Genomic DNA, 26,156 nt, shown 5'->3' with positions numbered 1-26,156 from the left:
GGTCGATTTTGTTTCTTTTAATGGTTAAAGGGAGGTAATTCAGGCCGTTTGTGTTTTCGGTTCATTGATTACTAGAAGGCGACTATGATTTAATAATTAATTTAATCAGATAGGTCCAGAACGTGCTACAATGGCTTATTTAACAAATTAAGTATATAAATTACTATTTCCGAGGTTAGACATTTCCAATTCAACGGACAATTTTCAGGTATTCTGCAATTACATTTTCTGTTTGGTATAACAGAGACTGCTTTTCCCGTTAGGGATTCCCCCCTTTTTATTTCTATTCAAAAAATGCTACATTGCCAAAAGTGTGTTTATTCATAAAGTCTGAAGAAATGCTGGTTTCTGAAAATTTTCAAACAATATAATGCTTGAAATTGTCGAACTGGACATTGAAACAATTGTAACATAAAATGAAATACACTTTTCGTTGCCATCAAAACCTTGTCTTGATGTCTTGATTTTGCACACACAGTATATATATATATATATATATATATATATATATATATATATATATATATATATATATATATATATTTGGTAAAACTGGTAATTAGTAAAAAGTGGAAGAGAGTGCTTAATACTATTGCAGAGCAAATATGTGTTTTATTTTTTTTATTACCGTTTTATCTGTTTGGCTACATATGTTTCAAATGTTGGACCATGTTTACGATCCAACAGCCTCGTCAGGCCTCGCATATATATATATATATATATATATATATATATATATATATATATATATATGGGAGTGTCTTGGAGGTTGAAGAATGAGGGTGAAGTTGTGTTTTCGATTCTAGCTGATGGCACCCAAGTTATATGCATATTTGTTTAGTTTTGATCTCACTAATATATATTAGGTACAATATAATAATCAATACAGAATTGGCTCTGTAATAATAAATATGTAATCAGCATGAATTAAAATATCATAATTAAGTGTATCTTACGCCCGGGCAATGCCAGGTGGCCTGCTAGTATTCATATAAAATCATAGAATTGCATCAGTAATTTTTCATATATAAATTATTATAATGCTTGATGTTCTAAAGAAAATAGGAATGTAAAATTTATGAAATTTTTTGACTTTCAGGATATGGAAAGCTTTCAAAAGAAATAATCTACACAAGTCTTTACACATACGTGCGCGGTGTCTATACAGATGTTTTTTACTCTCTTGATCTGCGTCGTTTCTCTTTATCATGTTTCATGTGTGGCTATCGATCATCTTGTCTGTTTAACTAAGATGGATAAAGCTCTTTTCAAGAAATATACAAAGAAATACACAAAGAGACGTTCAGTAAGTCTTCTACAAGGTTTATTTGGAGAGAATGGATGTAAGAAAGAGACTAATGTTATCTTCTATTTATTTACTTCTTAACTTTTCTAATTTAACTAAATAAATGACATGCACGGATAGACATTGAAGTAACATTCACCAAGATTATCAGTCTTCTACATCATGGTTCATGTTTCGTTTGTCTGGCTTCCACCAAGAGACTGATCTGAAAATCTTAGTTTTTGTTCGTTCAAAACATGTAATGTCATTCATCATCGTTTGACTCCTATTTTGTCTCCTGCATTTAACCTCTGCCTCAATTTTACGTCACCTATTTGTGAGAACGATTCTGTTCACAGATTAAGGTTATCCTGACATGCACTAAATGTGACCCTTGTCAAAATTCATACTATCTAACTATCGTTACTGATCTAGGGTCCATAATATGTAACATTTAGTATAATGAATGAAAAAATAATTGTACAAATTATTCATTTGAATCAAGCAAAGTATGCAAATAAGTATCTTACCTAGTGATCCTATTTTGGCAGCCATTTGCAATTGTTACATCTATTATATAAATCTCACCTGTCTGTTTAAATGTATGCATGTACGCATGTATGTATGTATGTATGTATGTATGTATGTATGTATGTATGCCTAAAACTTTACTCAGCGGCATTGGACCAGGTCGAAACTGGTACTGTCTGAAAGGGCAATATTTTGGTCGAATATATAAAAATTAGAAAAAACAGTCAATTATTTCCTATAGAAATAGACGTTCACAATGAGGGAGGGTAGCAAAAAATCGTTCCTTCATGACAATTTAGCCAAATACGCACACCAGTGATTTGATTGGTTAATGAACAAAGAAGATTAGCCAATAGAAATCAGTGTATATCTGCATTTATCTGTTACTAAAGGAAATGTCAGTCTGAATATAGTATGTAATTGATGAAATAAACTGAAGTTAGAATTTTTAATTATAAAGAACGAAAGGCTATCAAAAACAAACTTGGAAAACTCGACTGACTTAATTTTATATATGAAATACTTTTATGATATATTTTTTATATAATACCTGGGCAATATTAAGTAGTTCAATTAGTGTCATATATTTTGGCTCCAGTATCCATATTCCTTTTTTTTTTTAAGTTCTATCATGAGCATAATGAATAAGCAGATAAGATGTGTTATGTTAAATCGATCTTATTTAGACTTAATTAGGTCAAGTGTGTGCCCAAGTGGAGACATTCTGACACACATTTTAAAGTTGATAACAAATAAGAATTGTTCAAAAGTTGTTTGGTTGGGGTCATCAATTGTTAATTTGCTTTGTTTTTATCGGATTTCATGATCAAATGTAAAATGAGTTTTGAGGTGCATCTCATCACACTTCTGCTTGAAATAGCATTTTTTTAGTCTGTCATGTTTCATATTCTATTAGCATACTAGCGGAGGGTACCCAGCGTTGCCCGGGTGTTTGAAGGTGTGTGTGGTTTTGGGTAAATCAAAACACCCGAGTGTTTGAGTCGGGGGGGGGGATAAAATAAAATAAAAAAGTTTTGGTAGATAAGTATAAAGGATCGAACCCGAACCTTTGAATCAAAGTTGGAAATTAAAGTGTGAAAAAAAAATGCGCGACGTTAACCACTGGGCCACCACGAAATAGTAACAATAACATGTTTGAATTTATTTAAGTATTAAAACTTGGCAAGTGCTCGTACTTAATAAGGACAACTTTGACTGTGGGCAGTATTTATTTACTGCAGGGCAGGATTTTTTAATTTTTTTTTTGTTTCCCCAAGATCTTGTGAGGAAAAACTGCTCCCCATAAAAAGGGGATTGTCCAAATTGAATAGCAATTGTCTGATATAAGGCTGATAAAAGGAGAAACTCCACATTGATCAAAACTGATTGCTTTTAGACGTTTCAGGAAAAATGCCGCCAGAATTCGTTTCGCTTTTATTATATAAAAAAGCTTAATGCACATGCAGCGATCGAAAAATGTTGAATATTTATCTTTTCAAAGTCGAGAAAATTAAATAGACAGGCCTCCCCTCGTTGTTAATCATTTAGACGTGATATAAAAAGTTTTAAGAAAAAGTGAGTCGACCAATCGCTTCTTGAAAAAAAGCCTTTCTCGGACTTACTCAAAAAGCGAACATACATACATACATACATACATACATACATATACACATTTTCGCTTTTATATATAGAGATGAATAGCATTTTGTTTAGTCTCTCATGCTTTAGGTATGAATAGCATTTTACAGCGTTTGCCATGTTTCAGTTTGATATAGCATTTTTCTTGGTCTGTCATGTTTTAGTTTGAAATGGCAATTTTCTTGGCTTGTCATGTTTCAGTTTGAAACAATATTTTTCTTGGTCTGTCATGCTTCAGTTGAAATGGCATTTTTCTTGGTCTGTCATGTTTCAGTTGTAAATAGCTACTATTCTCATTTGTTATTTTCACAACATTTTTTTTTTTCTTACATAACTTCTGACTGTCCTCCCTTGTATCGTTGCAAACTTTGGAATTGTTTTGATCCAACTCGCAAACTAACCTCTTTAATTAATGCACGACATCAATGAGCCATGATGACTAAAAATAGCCAACAAGCTAAAAAGGTGTGAAAAAGTAAATGCACAACAAATAAATGTTACCAAAGGCAAGCCAAGTTACTTTTCTGTCTACTTCGATAATTTTTTTTGCTTTTACCTTACTTTAAAGTGTTTTTTTTTATATCATTAAAAATAATTTAGAACAAAACTGAAAATGATGATTTCATTAGAACCATATTCAAGTGTCGATAATCGCTCAAAAATCGAAAATTAAACAAAATTTTATTATCGTATGATTGTTTATTTATCAGATGTGTTTCTGCTGTTCTTACTTTGTAGGTTTTACTCTGCCTTTATTTTTAATTTAAAAAACACTTTAAAATAATTTGAAACACAACCTATCCAAGTAGGTAGAAGAGTATTTTTATGCTATTCTTAGTTATCATCGCAAGTCTTGAACCTTAAACCTTAGAAGATTGTCACTTTGAATTGATTATCATCAAAGCCTTCATTCATTTCTCTGCGTGTTCATGCAATTATCTGAAAAAGGTCAAAGGTTATAGTAGTCCAAAGAATCTAAATAATACAAACTTTTGATAATGTTGGATATTCCTTGATTATACGTTCAAAGTGAAGTGTCAAAGCAGCAAAATCTCACCCTTTCACTGTTGAGGTCCCTAAATGCCGGAAAGCATATGTAATAATTTCGTCCCTGGCTAACCAGGTTCTATAACCTAACAAATATTTTAAGAAGGTATAATGTGTCGGAAAAAAAATTGCCATTTTTGTGAATAATCTAACTTAACTTGAGATGCAGCTCGGTAAAGCGTTCCCAGCAGTGTCTCTTGCTCACACTCAAGTACTACTCTATGCAGCATCTCTCAGGGACGAAACTTCAATGTTGTTCCAAAAATAAACATTTTTCAAGGCTGAGATACTGCAGAGAGCAATATTTCCTGTGTCTCTTCATAGAGGGTTGATGTCTCTAGCCTTCCTAGTGGAAAAAGCTGAAGTGCTATAAGTAGCCCTTTCAAGCACTTTGGGAGCATTTATAGAAGCATGTAGTAGCAGTAACAGTTGTAGATGACCACACCAGTAACAGTTTGCAGTTTACAACTTTGAATCTGTATTTAGTTTATAAGCTTGGCACTGATTGGTTCAAATACTCTTTCACCTCTGAATTACAAAACAGATTATTAATCATCTGTTATTGCCCACTACCGAAGGTGGGGCCGACCTTGGCCGGTCATAAAATACTCTTAAATATATTTTAATTCATGCAGATTTTGTATTTATTATTACAGAGCCAATTCTCTGAATTGAATATTATATTGTACCTAATATATAGTAGTGATTTCAAAAGATTTTTGTAAAAAATGACTTGCATGCCATCAGCTAGAATCAAAACCAAAACATTTAGTGTTCCAGCCACATTCCCTACCATTTGAGTTATCGACAGATAGATAAAAAAGATTTAAAATTAAACCATTCAAGCTATGATTGAATTTTGCAGAAAAGTAATAGAAATATGTCGGCAAGTTGAAATGAACATTTTGCATTTCAACTTGCCGACATATTTCTGTATGCGTTATTCATCCATCCAAACAAAGATTTTACTCGTTATAAACCATCCTTGGTGTATGATTATTATTTCCTGTTTATTTCCGTGTTATCTGACTAGTAGTTTAAGAGTATGTCAGTAGGGCTATGACAACAGCATATTCTTTTCATTGTTTTGACTCTCTCTCTCCGACACAGTTAGACGCAGTTAATCAACTGAGAACCACATCACTCTATATAAAAGTAGGGGTAGGCTATAGAAACAAAATTTTTCAAATAAATGCCAAAAGTGGCTTATTACCTTCATTTATATGCAAATAGATGGGAACAAGTGATTTTTTTCAAAACGGGTCAAAATTGGAGGGTCGCTGGCCCAAAACGTGATTTGACCGTGTCGACGCGTGAAAATAGCCCAAATTTTGCCCCCGAACACACTTAATCACTTATTGAAAGCCACAGGGTGCGTTTTTTGACTATAAATTCATTTGTATCATTAAATCTAACATTCCCATTGGCTATCCCACAAGTATAGGGTTTTTTAGGGTATCTCAGAGTCCAAAATGGGTCAAAATTACCCCAAAATTAGCCAAAAATGGTCGGAAATCACGGATTTTCCAAAATGCACCTCCCATGGGCCCAAAGACACCTCTACATGGCAGAAACTGTTGGGAAATGCTTGAAGCAGGCACTCTCCTAACTTTTGCACTGTTAATGAGGGGTATAAGGACCTTTAAAAGGGGCTAAATATGGCCGATTTAGCCAAAGAGAGTCAAAAAGTCCCTAAGAATCAACATAGGTTGTCAAAAAGGGGCTTAATTTGAGTTATAGATGGAAAATTACCAAATAAGGAAATGTTTTCTTTCTGTAACAATGCAATGGCATCTTTAAATAGACACGATAACATTGCATTGCATTAATTGTGAATTTGATTGAACTTTGCTTTCTTTTTCAGTTAGTAAAATGCAATGAACATGGCTGGTATAGCAGGGCAGATTGACGAAGATTATAATTACGACGATTGGACTTATCTTCTGCTTGATTCTCTTCCAACTGAGGCTGAATGTGTTCAAGCTGTGCAACATCATGCTGCCAAATATGGTACCACGACACAGAAAAATCATATTCACCAGTTCTCCTTGCGATTACTACAATTGTGGCAGAAAGCCTTTGGAAGTGATGTTCGTTATGTTACAATACCTGGGATAAAACATAAACTTGATCGATCACTAAAAATTTATGACAAAGATGTCTACAAAGCAAAGGGTTCCAGACGTGTGAATATGATTAAATGGAAACGAGAGCACCATGTCCTTCTCAATATACTTTCAAAAGATGTGAATCCTGATGAATTTGATGTACATGAACAAAGATTCTTTGTCGATCAAAAGTCTCTCTCTCGCAAATGGCTCATTGACACTTTCCACGTCGATATGGAACATGAACGGTTTCTGGCAGAGCAAGAACTGCACAATCGTTTGGATTTGGACGATGACCAATTTGAAGTGGAGGATATAAGTGACCAATTGCCAGAGCATGATACCTCCAGATGCTGATAGTATGTATGATCAACTGCATCAATCTGGAGATTCTACATCTGCTGTGCTCGTCAATACTGATCAGGAGGACGACGTTGAGTTGAACGAACCATGCATTGCCATCTGGGATACGCAGAAAGGCCGAGAGTTGTTTGTTGGTATGACACGGGAGAAAATTGGGATTGATGAATACATTGTAGAATATTTGGAACCACTTCCCAACGACAATAGAAAGAAAACATGGCAGTATCCTTCCCGAATTGAAGAGCAGAAGACATCGAAAATTAAATTTTTGTCGTGCAATGTCATTGGTGCATGGAACTTGACAAGACGAAAACCAGTATTTGTGCTAGAGAATAATGATGTGATTGACGAGCTCTTTAATGCATTATATTGATATTTTACTGTTGAATGATTTTAAAGTAATGTGAAGTGAAGCTGTGTCTTGAAATAACAAAATAATTCCTTTGCTAATTACTCATACCTTTTATCAAGTTATTCAATATATTGGTTACAAATCGAGAAATAGCGAATCGAGGGCCATTTTCATCAATTTTGGGGTAACTATGAGAACAATATGAATTCAGACTCTTCTTGGAAAGCATTTTATTGACATTCAATGTTCAATTTACAATTAATTACTTTCTGAGAAAGTGATGTAGTAAAGTTACGATGTTTCTAAAAAGTATCATTGATGAATGAACTAATGATTCATATGTTATGTACCGTAAAGCGTAATTTTGTCATTTTTGGATTGTTTTGACCCTTTTTACACCCCCCAAAGATCTCTAAATACCCTAAATACAAATGGATAAGATAACAGGGTGGTTATTTCAGTCTTCCAACTGTAAAAAGCCATACAGGAGTGTTTATAGGAGCCCGATGAGATATAATACCTGCATTTTGGGGATTATCCGTGATTTTCGTTCATTTTTGGCTAATTTTTGGGTAAATTTGACCCATTTTGGACCCTTAAGATACCTTGAAAAGCCCTATATAGGTGGGATAGCCAGTGAGAATGTTAGATTTAATGATATAGAACCATTTATGGTAAAAAATTGCACCCTGTGTGGCTTGGGAGGTGCATTTTGGAAAATCCGTGATTTCCGACCATTTTTGGCTAATTTTGGGGTAATTTTGACCCATTTTGGACTCTGAGATACCCTAAAAAACCCTATACTTGTGGGATAGCCAATGGGAATGTTAGATTTAATGATACAAATGCATTTATAGTCAAAAAACGCACCCTGTGGCTTTCAATAAATGATTAAGTGTGTTCGGGGGCGAAATTTGGGCCATTCAAATCACGTTTTGGGCCAGCGACCCTCTAATTTTGACCCGTTTTGAAAAAAATCACTTGTTCCCATCTATTTACATATAAATGAAGGCAATAAGCCACTTTTTGGCATTTATTTGAAAAATTTTGTTTCTATAGCCTACCCCTAATAAAAGTGTATAAGATATCAATAGATACACACTCGAGAGTCAAAACAATGAAAAGAAAATGCTGTTGTCCTAGCCCTATTTATCAGTTAAATATTTTCACACAAACATACACTCCCAAACCTGTATGAAATTTCAAACTAAACCCTTCGATTAATGCACAATATCAATCTGTTTTATTTATATAGGATAGGGATTATATTAAAGACTATCTTGTTTTAAATTAAATCTATCTTCCTCTCTCTTTTTTGTTGTTATGAAACTTTGTAAAATAGAGTAATAAACTTGCATTCTATTTAAAACAACTGCATTCAGTCTTTTTTGTTGTGGAGTTTGTTAGGGAGTTTCATAAGTCCCCCGAAACAAATAAATAAAAAGAAATACACTACCAAATAATGTATAATAGACTTTTGTTTATTTTCGTTAAAAGAAAAGAAAATACCTTTTTTAGTGTGCGCAAAGGTGGCAGTCTGTATATAAGAAGGAAGGGAGGAAGAAGGTGAAAGCTTGAGAGCATAAGAGAAAGAGTCTGACTACGTGTTGTGGCAAAGTGAGAGAAAGAGAGAGTCAAGCAATATTCTTTGATACGTAAGAAAAGCTGTCATTTCAACTACTGAATTTGCTCGGCAAGCGTTTGACTTGCAACTTGTCTTTTTGTTAGTGTCTGATGTCACTCTCTGACGAGAGAAGTTCTACTAGCCTTTTATATTTCTTTAGAGGCTCCTAGAGGCTTGCAAAATATAATGTTTTTAAAATCGAGCCCTGATTGGTAAAAAAATTAATATTTTTGACGAAAAAACGTGCTTTCAACTACGTCAGCCATTTCTCAAGCATCCTGCTTTTTGACCTAAGAGGTTTGGTGTGGGTGAATGCTGTAATTCCAATTGAATTTATAAATTTTAATGTGTGTGTATGTGTCTTAAAAAAATAAAATAAGAAACAGCACAAGTTAATAAATAGGAAAGAAAGAAAGAGCCATTGAGTCCATAAGTATGGAAGGAGACAAAGGTTAGAAAGTCCATGAGTAGAAGGAAGTTAGTAAATGAATATATCCATGTATCGATTTTGGATCTTCATTTTGAACCTAGAGCCAGTTCAGGGGTGGAAGGTTCATTTGCGTCCCAAGAGAAAAATTTTGTGGTCAATCTGATCAATGTGGACGAGTAGTTTGCAATGCTATCTCATGGGCGAAAAAGAGGAAGAATCCAGTAGATGCCTCCTTTTATAATCTCCTGTCACATGCTCAACTCACATGAGAGATGGCCCCTAATTGTGCAAGCCAGAAACGAAGTTAAATGCGTGCACCAACTAGAGTGCAGTTTAGAAATTAAGCATAAATTCAAAAATCATTATGGTAGCTTATCAATTGTTGTTGGAATTCACAAATAGAAGCACACTGTGGCATCATGGGAAATATATAAAAAAAAAAAACTTTTTTTTTATTCAGATGCAATGATGCGTGAACGTTATTTTGAACATAATTTTAACAAAAAGCACCAACTTGAATCGCGTTATTTCAATTTCAGTTATAACTTTCACCACGAATGGACGTGTTTGCACATTCCAATGAGAATAAGATTATTAAAGGAAGTGTTTTTCCCCGCTTACATCTACAGATAGTATCTATGAAGCTCATACTGCTGTGATATCCCCTTAAAGGGGAGCTTTGGATATTTTCCAGATTGAGAAGATTATATTTTCTGTTCTAAGATGACCTCATTGCGATCAGACATATCAATTTTATCGGAGTAAATCCAATTAAGGGAAAATTGATTCCATGTGGTATTAATGCAGAAGGTGTTAAAAGAAACTCGAAGCCTCTGCTATTATGAATTTATATATATATATATATATATATATATATATATATATATATATATATATATATATATATATATATATTTATATTATATATTTATATATATATTTATATTATATATTTATATATATATTTATATTATATATTTATATATATATTTATATTATATATTTATATATATATTTATATTATATATTTATATATATATATTTATATTATATATTTATATTTATATTATATATTTTTTATATATATATATTCATATTATATATATATATATATATATTCATATTATATATTTATATATATATATTTATATTATATATATATATATTTTTATATTATATATTTATATATATATATATTTATATTATATATTTATATATATATATTTATATTATATATTTATATATATATATTTATATTATATATATATATATTTTTATATTATATATTTATATATATATATTTATATTATATATTTATATATATATATTTATATTATATATTTATATATATATATTTATATTTATATATATTTATTTTTATATTATATATTTATATATATATATATATTTATATTATATATTTATATATATATATATATTTATTCATATTATATATTTATATATTTACATATATATATTTATATATATATATTATATATTTATATATTTATATATATATTTATATTTATATATATATATATTTATATTATATATTTATATATATATATATTTATATTTATATATATATATATTTATATTATATATTTATATATATATATATTTATATTATATATTTATATATATATATATTTATATTATATATTTATATATATATATATTTATATTATATATTTATATATATATATTATATATTTATATATATATATATATTTATATATATATATATATTTATATTATATATTTATATATATATATATTTATATTTATATATATATTTATATTATATATATATATATATATATATATATATATTTATATTGCTAACATAGTTTGGAAAACATATCAGCACATTATTCTTCGTCCAACTTGCTACAATGATTAAATTGTGGTTCATCAAGATTCGTGCTCTTTGCCTGCCTCAGTCTAGAATGATTTCAAGCTATCCTTTATTTCGGAATTTTACTGAAGGACTTTAATATTATCCTTTATTTAATAACTTTACTCAAGGATGGTATACTAATCCACCAAGAAGTTTTCAACTTTCTACTAAAAGAGAGCACCTAACTACAAATCCTTTAGCCTGCCACCGCTGGAGAAAAAGAAACTGCGAATGGCCGACTAATAGATCTGAGATACTGCTTAACTCACAATCGTTTTGCTATTACAGATGCTTGATTGCTTGACCCATACAACTTTCAAGTGAATAATTCTAATTGCGAATTCTTGAGCTTTCGCGATTCTTTCAGCCGTGCAGAATAAAAATTCAGTACAGCAGCCATACTGTTGCCGTTTGTAGTACCACTGCTACAATTTAATCGTCTTTGTTCTTAGATCCTTACATAAAGTGGTTTTATGCATTGTCTGGAATGACTTCGGTAGAACAAAAAAAAAAAAAAAAAAAAAAAAAAAAACGAACGCCTCCTTTTAGCAGACAGAAGAATAGAATGGCCGAAATCGCTTGGATCATGTGGATAAAAAAAGAATGTCTCCTCTTGGAACTGGCATCGAAAACAATAAAAGCGAACTTTGATCTGATGAGTTTATTTTCCTTCAACAAAATACGAATGAAGAGGACAAGTGGACTAAAATGATAAAATAATGTAAGATATTTCAAAAGTAGAACATGATAACATTTAGATTTGTTCAAAGAGGCATTACTGGAAACTCTGGCTAGAGTCTGACCACCACTCATGAATGTCTTTCTCTCAAGATCAATAATAAGGCAATAAAAAAATGTTATATTCGCGTTTTCCTTTCTAACATTTACATAGATTCTGTCCTTGCAGAGAGGAGGCACATAAGTAAGATTTGCGTCAACAATGGAAAATATAATCTTCCTGGTGCGACGTAAAGAGATAATAATAATTGTCGAAAATATTTCAAACAAAAAAAAACATGAAGTAGGCTTAATAAACAGTAATACGCATTTATTAATGTGAAAACAAAACAAACAAAAACAAATATAATGTTTACGCAGCTCCTTGGCTGAATTGATTTGCTATTTCAATTGTCTCCCTCGCAGTGGAAATTCAAAATATTATGGTGTTTAAGGTGTTGCTTTTATTTATTTATTTATTTATTTATTTATTTATTTATTTATTTTTATCTTTTCGATAAAAAATGAGAGATCAAAATTTAATCAAGAAACTCTTCCTTTTTTGATTATTGTTGTTGCTGTTAATTTAGTGCATAATTTGTGTCAGATCTCGTAGCAAAGAGTTAAGATGATTCCTTGTTGAATTTATGAAATAACTAGCGGGGGTACCCGGCGTTGCCCTGGTGTTTGGAGGTGTGTGTGTGTGTGTGTGTGTGTGTGTGTGTGTGTGTGTGTGTAGCGGGGAGGGGTAAAGTAAAGAATAAGCGAAGTAATAATCCTGTTTAAATATTTTAAAAAAATAAAACAATGTTAAACTTCTTAAAAAAATCGGAAAAACCAAAACAAAAAAAAAAAAAATAAAACAGCGAACAAATATAAAACTTCTTTAAAAAAAAATCAGAAAAACAAAAAGCAAAAATAAGGGGAAAAAATGATGAATGGGTTGGGAAAAACAAAAAAACACAGCGAAAAGCAAAAAAAAAAAAAAAAAAGGCATAAATAACCCTTCGATTCGGTTAAGTCCATGGTGTGTTTCACCCAGTAGAAGACATAGAACGAAAAGGGGCGTTAAAATTCCATTCCAGTTTTTTAAGCAACTACAAAACGAAATAAAGCAAAAAAAAAATGGCATAAATAACCCTTTGATTCGGTTAAGTTCATGGTGCGTTTCGTCCAGTAGAAAGCATAGAATGGGAAGGCACGGTAAAATTCCATTCCAGTTTTTTAAGCAACTACGAAGTAAAGAAAACCCAAACCGGTGTTCCTTTGTAACTGTCCCTTGTGAACGATCCCAGAAACGGTGTAAGTGGTGGCGGGGGAAGGAGGAATTAGAGAGAAAAGATTTTACTACTTCCATTGATTTTAACTGATTGTGGCAATTAACTCTCAGCAGAAAAAATATAGGAATCTACGATTATCGAGGAAGTGGAGAGGTAATATGCCTATAACAAACCTCAGATATTGTGCTGCAGTTTGTGCATATTACATTTGCATGAAATGTCTTGATTTTTAATCCTATTAAGGTCAAACTCATAGGGGGAAAATGAGTTTATTTTATATATATATATATATATATATATATATATATATATATATATATATATAGGGAGGGATGGCGATTTCCTCATTGTAGGACTTTGATCTACACAGTTCCCTTTCATTGCAGAAATAATCTCATAACTATTAATTGTCTTTCATACGATTTCTTCTCATTTTCTCCCACATTTGTCTTCCCGCTCACTAGTTCAAAAACTGCTTCTTCTTTTCTGTCAGAAATTGTACTTATGAAATGTGACTCACACTTGTCCTTCCTCCTTTCGCTCTTCTAACCTCACTTACCACCATTCTTCAATGTTTAAAGGTTAATTAAGGCAGAAGATTTAATCGCCATTTTTGTATTACAGAACCAGTTGCTGCTTGGGTGTCAATGTGATAACAACTCATTCATGATTTTTAAAAATTCTTTATGGCAGGTTTTACCCCCAACAATATAATTTGCCATTCTTGTTAGCTGCATTTAGATGGTATAAAACCAACACAGCCTGAAGAACTTTCATCTTGGATTTGAATTTCCATTCGTTAAATCATGAACTCATTACTCAAGTTCAATCAATAATTGTGGAAACTTTATTCTACCAGACTATGCTGCCATTTTAGGCCTAATAATTTGGCAACCATTGATCTGATATCTTTGAAAGGAATCCAGATAAGTTTTTGTCATTTTTTATGGTCTTTTCTGACGTGGGGGTGGGGGGCTATCAATGCAAGGTTACTTTTCATATTTCCTCTTCCACTTCCTCCCTGTATGGACTTTCGGTCTTTTATGTTTGAAATTCATGATGTAACCTCAAAAATAGGAGAACATGTGCCAACAAGTCTCCTGTTGTTATGGCGTTTATGTGGCAAAATGTGGTAATATAACAGACACAAAAACAAATTAGAAAGTTTTAAATCAAAGGGAAGGCCAAGGTAGGATTACTTATAACAAAATACTGCAAAGGACGTTGGTATAACGCCATCGAACATACGTGCTCTATTATCAAGATGACAAACAAAGCCAAGAATGTTTTCTACCTGATTCGGGAATCATTTCTCAACCTGAAAGCAAACACTATCTATCCCTGACACATTGATAACTGAGTTTGATAGAAAGATTCTCAAGTTCAAGATGCACCCGAAGATTCCAAATAATATAAATAATTAATGCACATCTAAAAAAAATTCAGAAACATAATATTAAAAGAATTTGTAATTAAATTTTTATAAGGGAGCAGCTATGTACATGATCATTGAGAAATCATGGTGCTTCTACAGAATTGGAGCTAAACTGTTTCTTGTTTTTTTTCCTTTGACCTAAACTAATCAAACCTAAATTTTTGTTTTAATCCAATAAAAATCAGTTTGATTTGGTCAACTTCTGTAGAAGAACTGAAATTTTCTAACTAAAAAATAAATAAATAAATAAACTAATAAATGAATAAATGAATAAATAAATAAATAAATAAACTAATAAATGAATAAATGAATAAATAAATAAAAATAAATAAATAAAAAATAAATAAATAAATGAATAATTAAAAATAAATAAATAAATAAATAAAAAAATAAATAAACTAATAAAAACGGTTATCTTTATAATTACTATTTCCATTTCACTTCCGGTTACTCCTTTGTTTTTAGTTTTTGTTTTTAGTTTTTTACTGTAGGGAAAATCGTATCTTACCTGACTAGTGTGGGGGTTGTGTTTATTTGCTTAAGAGGAAAAAAAAAGCTAGAATGGCGACGTCGCTTTTGTATTGGCAATCACGTGTGAGTAACACAAACTTTATGCAAATTAGTTTATGCAAGATGTATAAAAGGAGTAAAAGGAACGACCAGTGAGTTGAAAGACAGCATGTTATGTGAACGGACATATTATCAAGATTGTTGAAGCTGACTCAAAAGATTGTAGGCAGGACAGCAGAACACGACTTTAAAAATCCACTGAAATTAATGTTCAAACTAGAAGCTATTTCGGCCTTTCAGTGATGGAGGGCAAGATTTTGATGTCTGGTTGATTACAGTGCAGCAGCTGATATGCCCATTTCCGAGTGAATCAAAAATGCAGAACTTGTGCGTGAGCTTTGCACAATGGAAAATGTCTAGCTCGTCCTACAATTGAGATTGCAAAGTGAGGCTCTGGCCATATACAGGCAACTTAATACAGAGCCGAAAGCAGAGGCAGAACAGATCAAGCAGGCCCTTATAACCGTGTATGCTACGAATGCAGTTAATGCATATGACCAGTTTGTCACTTGACAACTTCGCTTTGATGAGACGATGGACAGAGTTTTTTGCTGAGGTGTGATGCTTGGCCCGTCAGTTGGGGGACCATTACTCGAATGTTGGTTAACGTGCGCATTTATTTCTGAACTACTACAACATGTCAGACATATATTTCGTGCTTCATCCAGGATGAAAACGATGACTGAGGAACAACTGTTGACCCGAATGAGAACTGTCATGACTGACAATGAAGGTTCTGCAGAATTGGCTGCCACCACCTCTGCCAAATGAACACCTTCAGAGTCAAAAGTGCGCAATAGCAGTAGAAAATTTTTTGCTACAGGTGTGGTGATCCTAACCACTTGACAAAGGACTGCTTACAGAATTGTCAACAGAGGTCGGACACTCAGATGCGCAAAGTCCGTTATGAGATACATTGCTTTGGATGCAGTGGTCTTGAACATATAGCATCGCCATTCCTTCAAATGGGAGGAGACATTAGCATTAGTCTCCTCCCTAACCAACTGAACATTAAGGAGCTCCCCTTCATGAAAGTACATGTAGATGAGCAAGAGTGCATGATGTTGATCGATTCTGGGTGTTCACAGACTCTTGTGAGTAAAGCAGTGTGTCGCTTTTTGAAGCAGAAGTCAGCAGGAGTACTAGGAGCTGACGGAAGGACATTGAATTGCCAAGGATATAGCAGAATAAATATAGAGATTGGCTAAGTTCCAGCTGTCGACTGAGACATTGATCGTGGATAAACAGCCATTGGGATTTGATCTACTGTTGGGGATTGATGCGATCAAGAAACTCAGAGTTTATTTTGCAGGATCAGGCGAAGCACGTTTCGGAGGACTAAACAGATGTGCTGCCATCCTGATTGACAAGCAAGGCTTTAGTGTGACTTATGGTCGCAGAAACAAAGAATGGTCTGCATCGTGGAAATGGGCAAACGATCACTTTCCCAGTGAACTGAGTAACACGTGCAAGAACAGTGCCTTGTCATACCAGGGATTTTTATGAGAACGAGATTTAACAGTGGCAGTAGAATGGATGGCTGGTGTCATATTCAGAAGAACTTGCCTCACCCAAGGGTCTAATTCCCTTAATGGTGATCATGCAGAAGAAAAAGCTGCTGAATTGAATGAGTTTGTAGATGCTTTCATTACCAATGCAGAAGTGTGCATGCAGAAACTAAGAGAGTGGCAGCAACAAGGAGTCAACGTGTCACTTATGGATCTACAGAATGCATATCTGCAAATCCATGTCGACAAGGTGCTATATCTGTTTCAACCAGCTATTTTCAGGGGCCAGAATCAAAAACACATCTCTCTGGCACATATCTGCAGAAATTTTGAGCAAAGCATGAGAAGTGGGTCCCATTGGAGGAGACTGGTGTATGAACGGTAAAGAAATTACAGTCTGGGTGGATGTGAGTTTCATGGCCACAGGAATGACACTAGAAACGAATGGAGCAGTCATAGAGGATGTGTGTTGGCTATGTCCAACTAACGATGCTCAACACATCAATCTAGCTGAACTCGACGCGACACTCAAAAGAGTCAATTTGGTCCTTCACTGATTCAGTATGCGTGTACCGGTGCATTTCTGATACTTTAACTGGAAAAGCATGTGTGAACACGAAAGCAGCTGATGAAATGCTTATCAGGTGACGGTTAGGAACTCTGCAATCACTGGTGGAAGAATATAGATTGACCATTGATGTAAAACTCATGAAGTCCTGTTAGAACCATACAGATGGTCTCACCAGAGTACCACGCAGGTAGAGGAATCTACTCAAGGAAGGAAGAGAGCGGATGTTGCACAACAGTAGGACAACTGGATGAAGATCAGGTGGTTGACATCCATCATCAAAGTGGACATCCAGGTGTGAAACGAACTTTATATTTTGCCAGGTTAGTTGACCTGCAAGTGTCCAAATCCATTGTGAAAGCCTGTGAAACCTGTCGATCAATAGATCCGGCACCTGTTTACTGGAACAAAGGAAAACTCAGTGTGAAAAACAACTGGACCAGGTTAGCGATGGACATAACCCACCACAATGGTGAGAATTTTCTATTATTGACTGTTGCCTCTTTAGAGTTGCAATATGGTGGTCACTGCATCAGACAGACGTGACCAGTTATCCAACAGTTGGAGAATATTTTACTTGAGTGAGGCCTGCCAATGAAAATACTGACTGACAACGCTACTGTATAAAGAGTTTGGAGAATTTGCAAAAAATTGGGACGTGCATCTGTAGTTTCAATGTATCTACTCACCAAGTAGCAACGGAATTGTAGAAGAAAGTCCAGACCATTAAGACCATCTCAGCCATAAAGAATTGTTCAATATTGGAGGTGGTCTGCTGACACAACATCACGTTATAGGATAACATTTCACCGTCTACCGCACTAGCTGACGTACTACATAGATATCATGCTCGAATCAAAGGTGTTGAAGCTAACCCATTGCCCAAACCAGAAGTAACTGGAGAGAAGCATGAAAGAAGAGATGATCTGCATGGCAGGTACACAACAAAATATAACACGGGTCGCGTTACTGAAGTGACAGCTCGCAATCTGTGAAAGTTGATGGGATACCTTAGCACGTTAAAGACCTTTGACCAGTAATACGGACGTATTTATCAAGTGATGAAAGTGATTCCAAGGATAGGAAGTGGCAAATCTATCTGAATTCAGATTCGCTTGACAGTTATTCCGATGCTAGTAACCTCCCAACTGATGAGGTGTCTATTGAAAGTCGATCTGCAGATGAGAGTACACATGAGAATGAGGCATACGTCATTCCTCTTCGAAGAAGTACCCGACAAAGACGGATAGTACCTCCCTGCCCTGTTTGTGATCATGATATCGGGGGTGGGGGTAGGAGGGTCGTAGCTTACCTGACCAGCATGTGTGTCGGGTTCATTTGCTTAAGAAAAAAAAATCTAAAATGGTAACGTCGCTTTTGTATTTGATGATCACGTGTTAGTAACACAAACTCTATGCAAATTAGTTCATGCAAGATCCATAAAAGAAGAGGTAAAAGGAACGACCGTCGAGTTGAAAGAGAGTGTGTTATGCGAACAGATGTGCGTATTATCAAGATTATTGATGCTGACTCAAAAGATTGTAGGCGGGACAGAACACAACTTTACAACACCACCGAAATCAATTTTCAAACCAGATCTGCAGTATCTTTTGTTTATCAAATTGTTAGGTACAAGTAAAGAATAGGTAAAGAAAGCCCCCCCTCTTCATGCCAAAGAGCGCTTTTCTACATAATAATGTAATTATGTAAAAAAAAAAAAAAAAAAAAAAAATTCTTTACATAAGAAGGGGAAACCGGAAGTAAAGTGGAAACGGTAATCGTAAAGAAAACCATAAAAAAGATATATTAACGTGAAAAATCAAGTATGCCAAACTGTACTAGAAAAATGTAAGAGAAAAATATCCGGACCGGACTTTTATTATCAGGTGGATGTGTGTACACTCAACACCGGTGTAAGTGAGAACGTCACTCTGTTTCAGTTTGTCAGGCGTCAATCAGCGGAGAAACAACTTTTGTTGACGTCTCGATAATGAAAAGGAAGAAAAAGAGATAGAACACACATCGTTGACCATTATTTGTTGTAGTCGTCGTCTTGTTTGGCTTTAATTCCAGTTTGTTATCATCACGTGGACGACTGTTACTTAACCTTTCTGTTTTATGGGAACAATAATAAGTCAAATCGATTTTTGCATTGAGCGGATTTTTTTTGTTTATGTTGGAGTCTGCTAGAAAAAAAGTAATCTCTGTGGAAGACATTACGTATTGCGTGCATTTTTTAAATGTTTACATAATCATTTTTTTTAAAGCTGGAACTGCGATAAATGAATTTATTTAATGCAAAAATTGTCTCAAATAATTTTTGTCTCGTAAATGGAAATTTTAAAAACGTAAATAGTTTTTAAAAGTTTATATAGGCTTATATTTAGAACTTCGATTTTATTTCATTTTACAATTTTCAGTGCATTTATTTTATTTTATTTTGATAATGTTGAAAACCGTGTAATTTATATATATATATATATATATATATATATATATATATATATATATATATATATATATATAAGAAAGAAACATATACTGTCGATAGTGTTCATTTTTTTGGTTTGGTTGTTTTTTAATTACAAGTGTCTAAATAATTTGTTTTCAAAATTAAAAATATTTTGTCCGTCCCATGTGATATACACTGTGTGGCCGTGGAATTGAAAAGGAAGGCTACAGCCAAGTTATCGGCTAAAAATAATGGATCTTCTCCATAAAGTCGTGTCCTATCTAGACGATCCTTATCTGGTAGCAAGCTTTCAAACTTACTGTGGACTAACCTTAAACACTGACAACACCCAACCTCCATCAGAGGACGCGATCTACGGGGTAACGGGACTCAATAACCCTTCCATTGTGTTCAGAGACGAAGACGACCCGAGGATGACTTGCTACAATGATCAAAACGGCGAAATAACCCAAAGTGAGGATGAAACAGGTCACCATGGACATACAAACATCTCCAGTGACACGAAACTCACAACTGCGACCCGAACCGACACGACCCATGTCCAAAAAAGAAACCTATCTTCTACCGTGATCAACGAAGAAGAAGCTAGTTCCCCTGTGTCTAAAGCCAGTTACCCCAACGGTGACATCCCTGCAAAATCAACAACTAAAACCACTATGCCACCGGCCCAGTGCCGGCTCCCCTACAAAATAAACAATAAACTTTTCTATTATTTGTTTAGTTTTGGAGCTGCTCTCGGCAACGAACTCTTCTACACAACTTTCTTTCCCTTCGTCCTGTGGAATGTCGATGCATTTATTTGTCGAACGGTGGTTGTTACCTGGTGGATCACTCTCTACGCCGGGCAAGCGACCAAGGACATTCTGAAGCGACCCCGGCCGATATCGCCTCCGGTCATCAAACTTGAGGCCCGGTATGAGTTGGAGTACGGAATGCCATCCACACACGCCATGGTTGGCACTTGCATACCTTTCACCATGTTATTCATCGCTAGTCAGAGATACCAGGTAATTTTTTTTTTTTTTTTTTTTTTTTTTTGCACTTCCCATTGTAATATGTTCTGTTAAAAACTTATAGTCCGTTGATTTAGAATGAGTGCGTTGCGTTATGCCAAATTGATGGTTGAATATTTCTAAAATTTGCGCTCATTTTTGCATTAAATACCAATCCCTATTAATTCATAACCGTGTATCAAACGGGGTGCTAATGCACTTACTGATCCGCGCTATTTTTTAAATCGTATTTCCAAGTTTAATTAAGGTTTTATATGTTTTTTTTTTATTCAATTGTAAGGTTAAATTACAGAATATGTACAAAACACCTTCCCTTTCCCATGTTAAGAATGGCTTTTTAAATAATAACGTTATTATTTCAGCACGAATCAATAAGTGCATGAGTACCTCAAACGGATACCATAATATTTAGTTCGTTGCACTTCATAACAAAGGTCCGTACAAAATTTCAGCCAGATTATCCCAGTAGTTTCCGAGAAAACTTCTAGAGTAAATGCGGTATTGTGGTATGTAAATTAAATAAATACTAATCCTTCTTAATCCGTATCTGTGCATGCATCAATCATCGAACGAACGGATACTATAATATTTAGTTGGATGTACCTTATCATAACAAAGGCGCATAAAAAATTTCGGCTATATCGGCTCAATCAATACTTATATGGCATAATATTTTAATTTAATGTCATTTAAAGCTTTTTAAAAAATAATTATTTTTTAGAATTGTTTTTTTGTTGTTGTTGTAATTCAAATAATTATATTACCGAGAAAAAAATTATCGAGAAAGTGTTTATATATATTTTTTTTACATAATAATATTTATTTTATGTCAAATTTTATTTACAACTTTAAGGTAAGTGAAATAAATAATGGGATTTTATATATACACAGGGTGACCCCCCCCCCAAAAAAAAACAACGGACCCATCTCTAATGAGGCCCCGTTTCTTAGTGTTTTGTCCGAATGAAATGAAACTTTGGTCATAACTAGTTTATTATATTCAAAATATCACATCAAAACTCTAGGGTCTTTGGCCTTTTTTTCTCCGTTGACTGTAAAATGCTCAGAAAAACAATTGAATGTCCTGTTTTTTTTTGGGGGGGGGGTCACCCTGTATTAATTCATCTTTTCAGCTTTAAAAATGTTGAAATTTTTATGGACCTACATTTATTTTGTTTACTTTTCGTAACATGAAATATTGGGGGAGGGTGGGATAGAACACCTAAAAAAAATCCTCTCATATATTTAACAAAACCTACTTTTATTATGTAATGTTATTTGATAATGAATAAATATCGAAAATTTCAGGAAAATATGATCATTGCATTATTTCACCCTTATAATGTTAGTCCATACAAAAGATAAAATTAAGTTTTTTTTTTTTTTTTTTTTTTTATAGAATCACTCCCGTCTTCAGGCTGTTTTCCTAATAACGAATGCATTATTTAATGTCATTGCTCCGGACTTAGGGGTAGTAGTGGGGTTGAAGGACATGTCCGCCTGACGTCATATAATGTAACAACAAACTATTTATTTTCATTCATTTTCAATAAAACCATCCGATTAGATTACTGGAGTGATCCTATAAAATTACTGACATAAGATTGTGTGGTACTTACTACTGGTCGACCACTTATGATGTGTTTATATGTGTGTTTCTCGTCTCTGCGTGGTTAATCAATATTTATTGAAACAAAAATGCAATAGCGTAAACTTAATTACCAAAAATAACATCCTAAAAAAATTATGTTAAAAAAAAATGAAATTTTACCTTTTTTTTTTTTTTTTAATTGATTAATTGTGAATACCCGAAGAAGAAAGAAAAGAAAGACAAAAAAAAGTGTATGGTGTTTGTGACTTGGTAGACCAACCTACCTTTAAAAACTTGTTTAGAAAGTTTTCGGGTGTGCTGAAAACGAATATAGCATTTAAAATTGGGGCCAGCAACTAGTTTTCACGATACTGCAAACATACTTTTCCACATAATACATAGCCGCCATATTTGTTTATGAAGCAATAAGCAATGTGCGCAGAAATGGTAGGGGGACAACATAAATAAAATTTTATTTAAAAAAATGAAATAATTTAATTTTTAAACAAAAAAGTCAATTTAGTAAATTTTTTTATATTTTTTACATTAAGGCCAAATCACCGTTCACATTCGAAATGTCTACTTTTCTAGGTTTTCGAGTATGCTTACAACAAAGAACGGCTTTCGGAATAAACGCCTGCAACCTACCCATGTTAAGAACGGCTTTCGGAATAAACACCTACAACCTACCCATATTAAGAACGGCTTTCGGAATAGACACCCCCAACTTCCCCAATTTAAAAACGGCTTTTGGAATAGACACCTCCAACCTCCCCATGTTAAAATCGGTTTTCGGAATAGACACCTCCAACCTCCCCGTGTTAAGAACGGCTTTCAGAATAGATACCCTCAACCTCCCCATGTTAAGAATGGCTTATCGTTATCTTGTAATTTGATTACGTCATTCCCTCTCTCCCCGTTTATGTGCGTGGCATAAACAAATAATGCCACCACCTTATATTACTACATGAAACGTGCGGGAAAGTATGTTTGCAATATTGTAAAAACTAGTTGTCCGACTCAATTTTGAATGCAATATTCGTTTTCAGTACACTCGAAAACCGACAAAAAGCAAGTTTTTAAAGGTAGGTTGTATGTTGGTCTACCAGGCCACATTTACCAAATACATTTCAAATTTTGGAGTGGGGGAATAGTTTCGTATATAAATTTAACGCCCATGAATTCATCCTTTCCGGACCATTCTACCATTTTAGAGTATTTGACAAAGATTTTACCGCTAATCTCGATTGGTTATATGCAAGATTAGGTGCTCAAATTCAGTTTTAGTTGCTGCTTCTTCAGTGCTTTCTTCATAGCCGAGAAGGTGGTTACGATGCAGAAAGTGTTGCCCATCATAAAAAAAATCAAACGTTTTTAATTCAACTTTTGGGGTATTTTTGTTTATTAATTTGTTAGATGTACAGAATAGGGAATAAAGCCCCCCCCCCATGTTAAGAACTTTCTTAATAATAACGTTATTAAGTACACTGCAGAAGTACTGTTTTTTAAGTTAAATTCATGTTTTACGGTATCTTTTTTTATTGCTAGGTGAAAGTACACAATAGTTACAAAACATCCTCTCCTCCTCAGGTTAAGAATAGCTTTCTAAACAATAAGTGCTTAAGTACCAAGTATTCAAATGTATAGGATTTTTTTTATATATATAAACAATTTATAATTAATTATTTTGAAAATAGTTCACGAATTTCACCATGACTTCACGTTATCTGAAAGGAAGATAATCAGAAGGGGCATTTTTTGCATTGTGACCGTAATACACACACACACACACACACACACACACACACACACATTTCGTTTTTATATTTTTTAGAGGGAAGTAGACCTAGAGTTTAAAGAGCAGAGTTTATTTTAATGTATTAGTAAATGTATTAAAACTATTAAAAGAAAACAATGCCCATTGTAATATAGATATATAATAAGCTCAATAGGTATAGATATCCTAGAGCTATTTTAATATTGAAAACGATTCATAATTGTGAATTAAAACATCAGTTTCAAAAGGAAAAACAAACAAAATCAACTCGATTATGAAGAGACTATGTTTTAAAGGGAAAACTTTTGTCAAATTATTGTCAATACTTATTGTTAATTTCAATAAAACGATCGTACAAGCGATTTGATTTTGTTTGTTTTTCCTTTTGAGACTGGTTTTTAATTCATAATTATGAATCATTTTACTCAATATACATATATATATTTCAATATATCATATAAAAACCGGTAGCAATAGACAGAGGCTACCTAGCTAATTAGTGAATGCGTAAAACTTAGGAATACCATGATATTCAGAACTCTGAAAATGTGACAGTCATACATGTTCATTCACACAATTCTGAGGCATCACTGCAGAACACAATGTGAAAGGAAATCGGCGGTACATCTCTGAGCAAACACCAATGCGATTATGCAGAGGGTCTAATGTGAATGTATATCGTCACAGGTTTGTTCTGTTCAGCTGCAGCACAGGATGATATTTAAGCATTGTGGTGGGGCAAGAACCATGAGATAATCCATAGGCAACAAATGCAACCGTCATATTCCGGTGAGTAGTCAACAGATCTACTCCAAGCAGTTCATATACTTCAGAGAGAACAGGGTCACGGCAAAGAATATGTAGTGATGGTATGACTTTGTAGATGTTCAAAAGAATCAGAACACCCTGCCAACCCCGGCAAACAGTAGGGACCTGTATTTCGAAGTGGGGACGAATCATTGCCTTGTGAAGTCTAGTCAGAAAATGCCTTTCATGAGGACATTGCAACCCATAAAAAGCTCCCTATGAACCCTGTTGGATATATAAGACAAGTGGTCATCAAACCTAAGATTGCTAGATATTATTACTTCCAGATAGTTATGACATTTCGAGAATGTCACAAATATCTTGAAACCAAATCTCATCGAGAAAGGCAGGAGAGAGGTATCTAGAGAAAAATACTGCAAAGATTGGCGAGGGGGGGGGCAGAGATTGGAGCTCAGATGAGCACTTGCCATGTAAATAACGGTAAAACAAAGACAGGTTCGCAATGTCTCTTCTGTGGAAGAGAGGCTGCAGGGAAGCGAAAAGGACATCCCCTACTAAGCCACAAAATCTATTTTGTACTCTGCCAAGGCAGGATAGGCTGCTTTTAGCAGCTCCTTCCCAGATGTGGCAGCAGCACTCCATCCTTGGACGTACTTTGCTTTTATACAGATAGAGAATTGCATCAGTAGTGAGATATCTTCTGGAGCGGTAGAAGGATCCCACCATTTTCCCAGCGTCCTTGGCAACAGACCTAATGTACGTGTTCCATCCCAGATCAAGAGTAAAGGTCAAACCCAGAAGCTTGTCAAAACATGGAGCCTCCCCAAGACGAGAGACATCCATTTCGATTGATGCCAGATGGGGATCAGAGCGTTGATGATGTAAAGATAGAAGCTTGGTTTTGGATGTATTAAAAGTAACCAGTCACCTCTTCCCCCACCGTACTACGCACTCAAGATCAGAGGAAAGAGAATCAGAGAGAACTTTGTCATTTACGGCCTTTGATGTGTTGCCATAGATGGTCATGTAATCAGCATAGATGTCAACGAATGATTTAAGTATATGTTTTGGGAGATCATTGATGTAGATCAGGAAGAGAGTTGGGCCCAGGATGGACCCTTCAGGGACTCCAGCATTAATACTGTGGTCCCCTGATTTCTGCTAATCAAGATAGTTTA

At 34.0% G+C, this 26,156-nt stretch overlaps 1 protein-coding gene across 1 annotated transcript in view; it reads left to right on the top strand.

Moving 5' to 3' along the window:
• Positions 1-19,907: 19,907 nt before the first annotated feature.
• Positions 19,908-26,156, top strand: part of LOC145256432 (sphingosine-1-phosphate phosphatase 2-like) — an 81,483-nt gene continuing 75,234 nt past the window's right edge. Inside the window, exon 1 of the mRNA XM_080115325.1 lies at positions 19,908-20,836. Coding sequence (XP_079971451.1) covers positions 20,060-20,836 — 777 coding nt within the window. The 5' untranslated portion in view covers positions 19,908-20,059. The remainder of the gene's footprint in view (positions 20,837-26,156) is intronic.

The sequence above is a fragment of the Euprymna scolopes genome, chromosome 32, assembly GCF_053919585.1.
Source record: "Euprymna scolopes isolate OS-2025 chromosome 32, ASM5391958v1, whole genome shotgun sequence".
NCBI classification, from domain to species: Eukaryota; Metazoa; Mollusca; class Cephalopoda; order Sepiida; family Sepiolidae; genus Euprymna; species Euprymna scolopes.
This window is presented reverse-complemented; position numbering and strand designations above follow the sequence as displayed.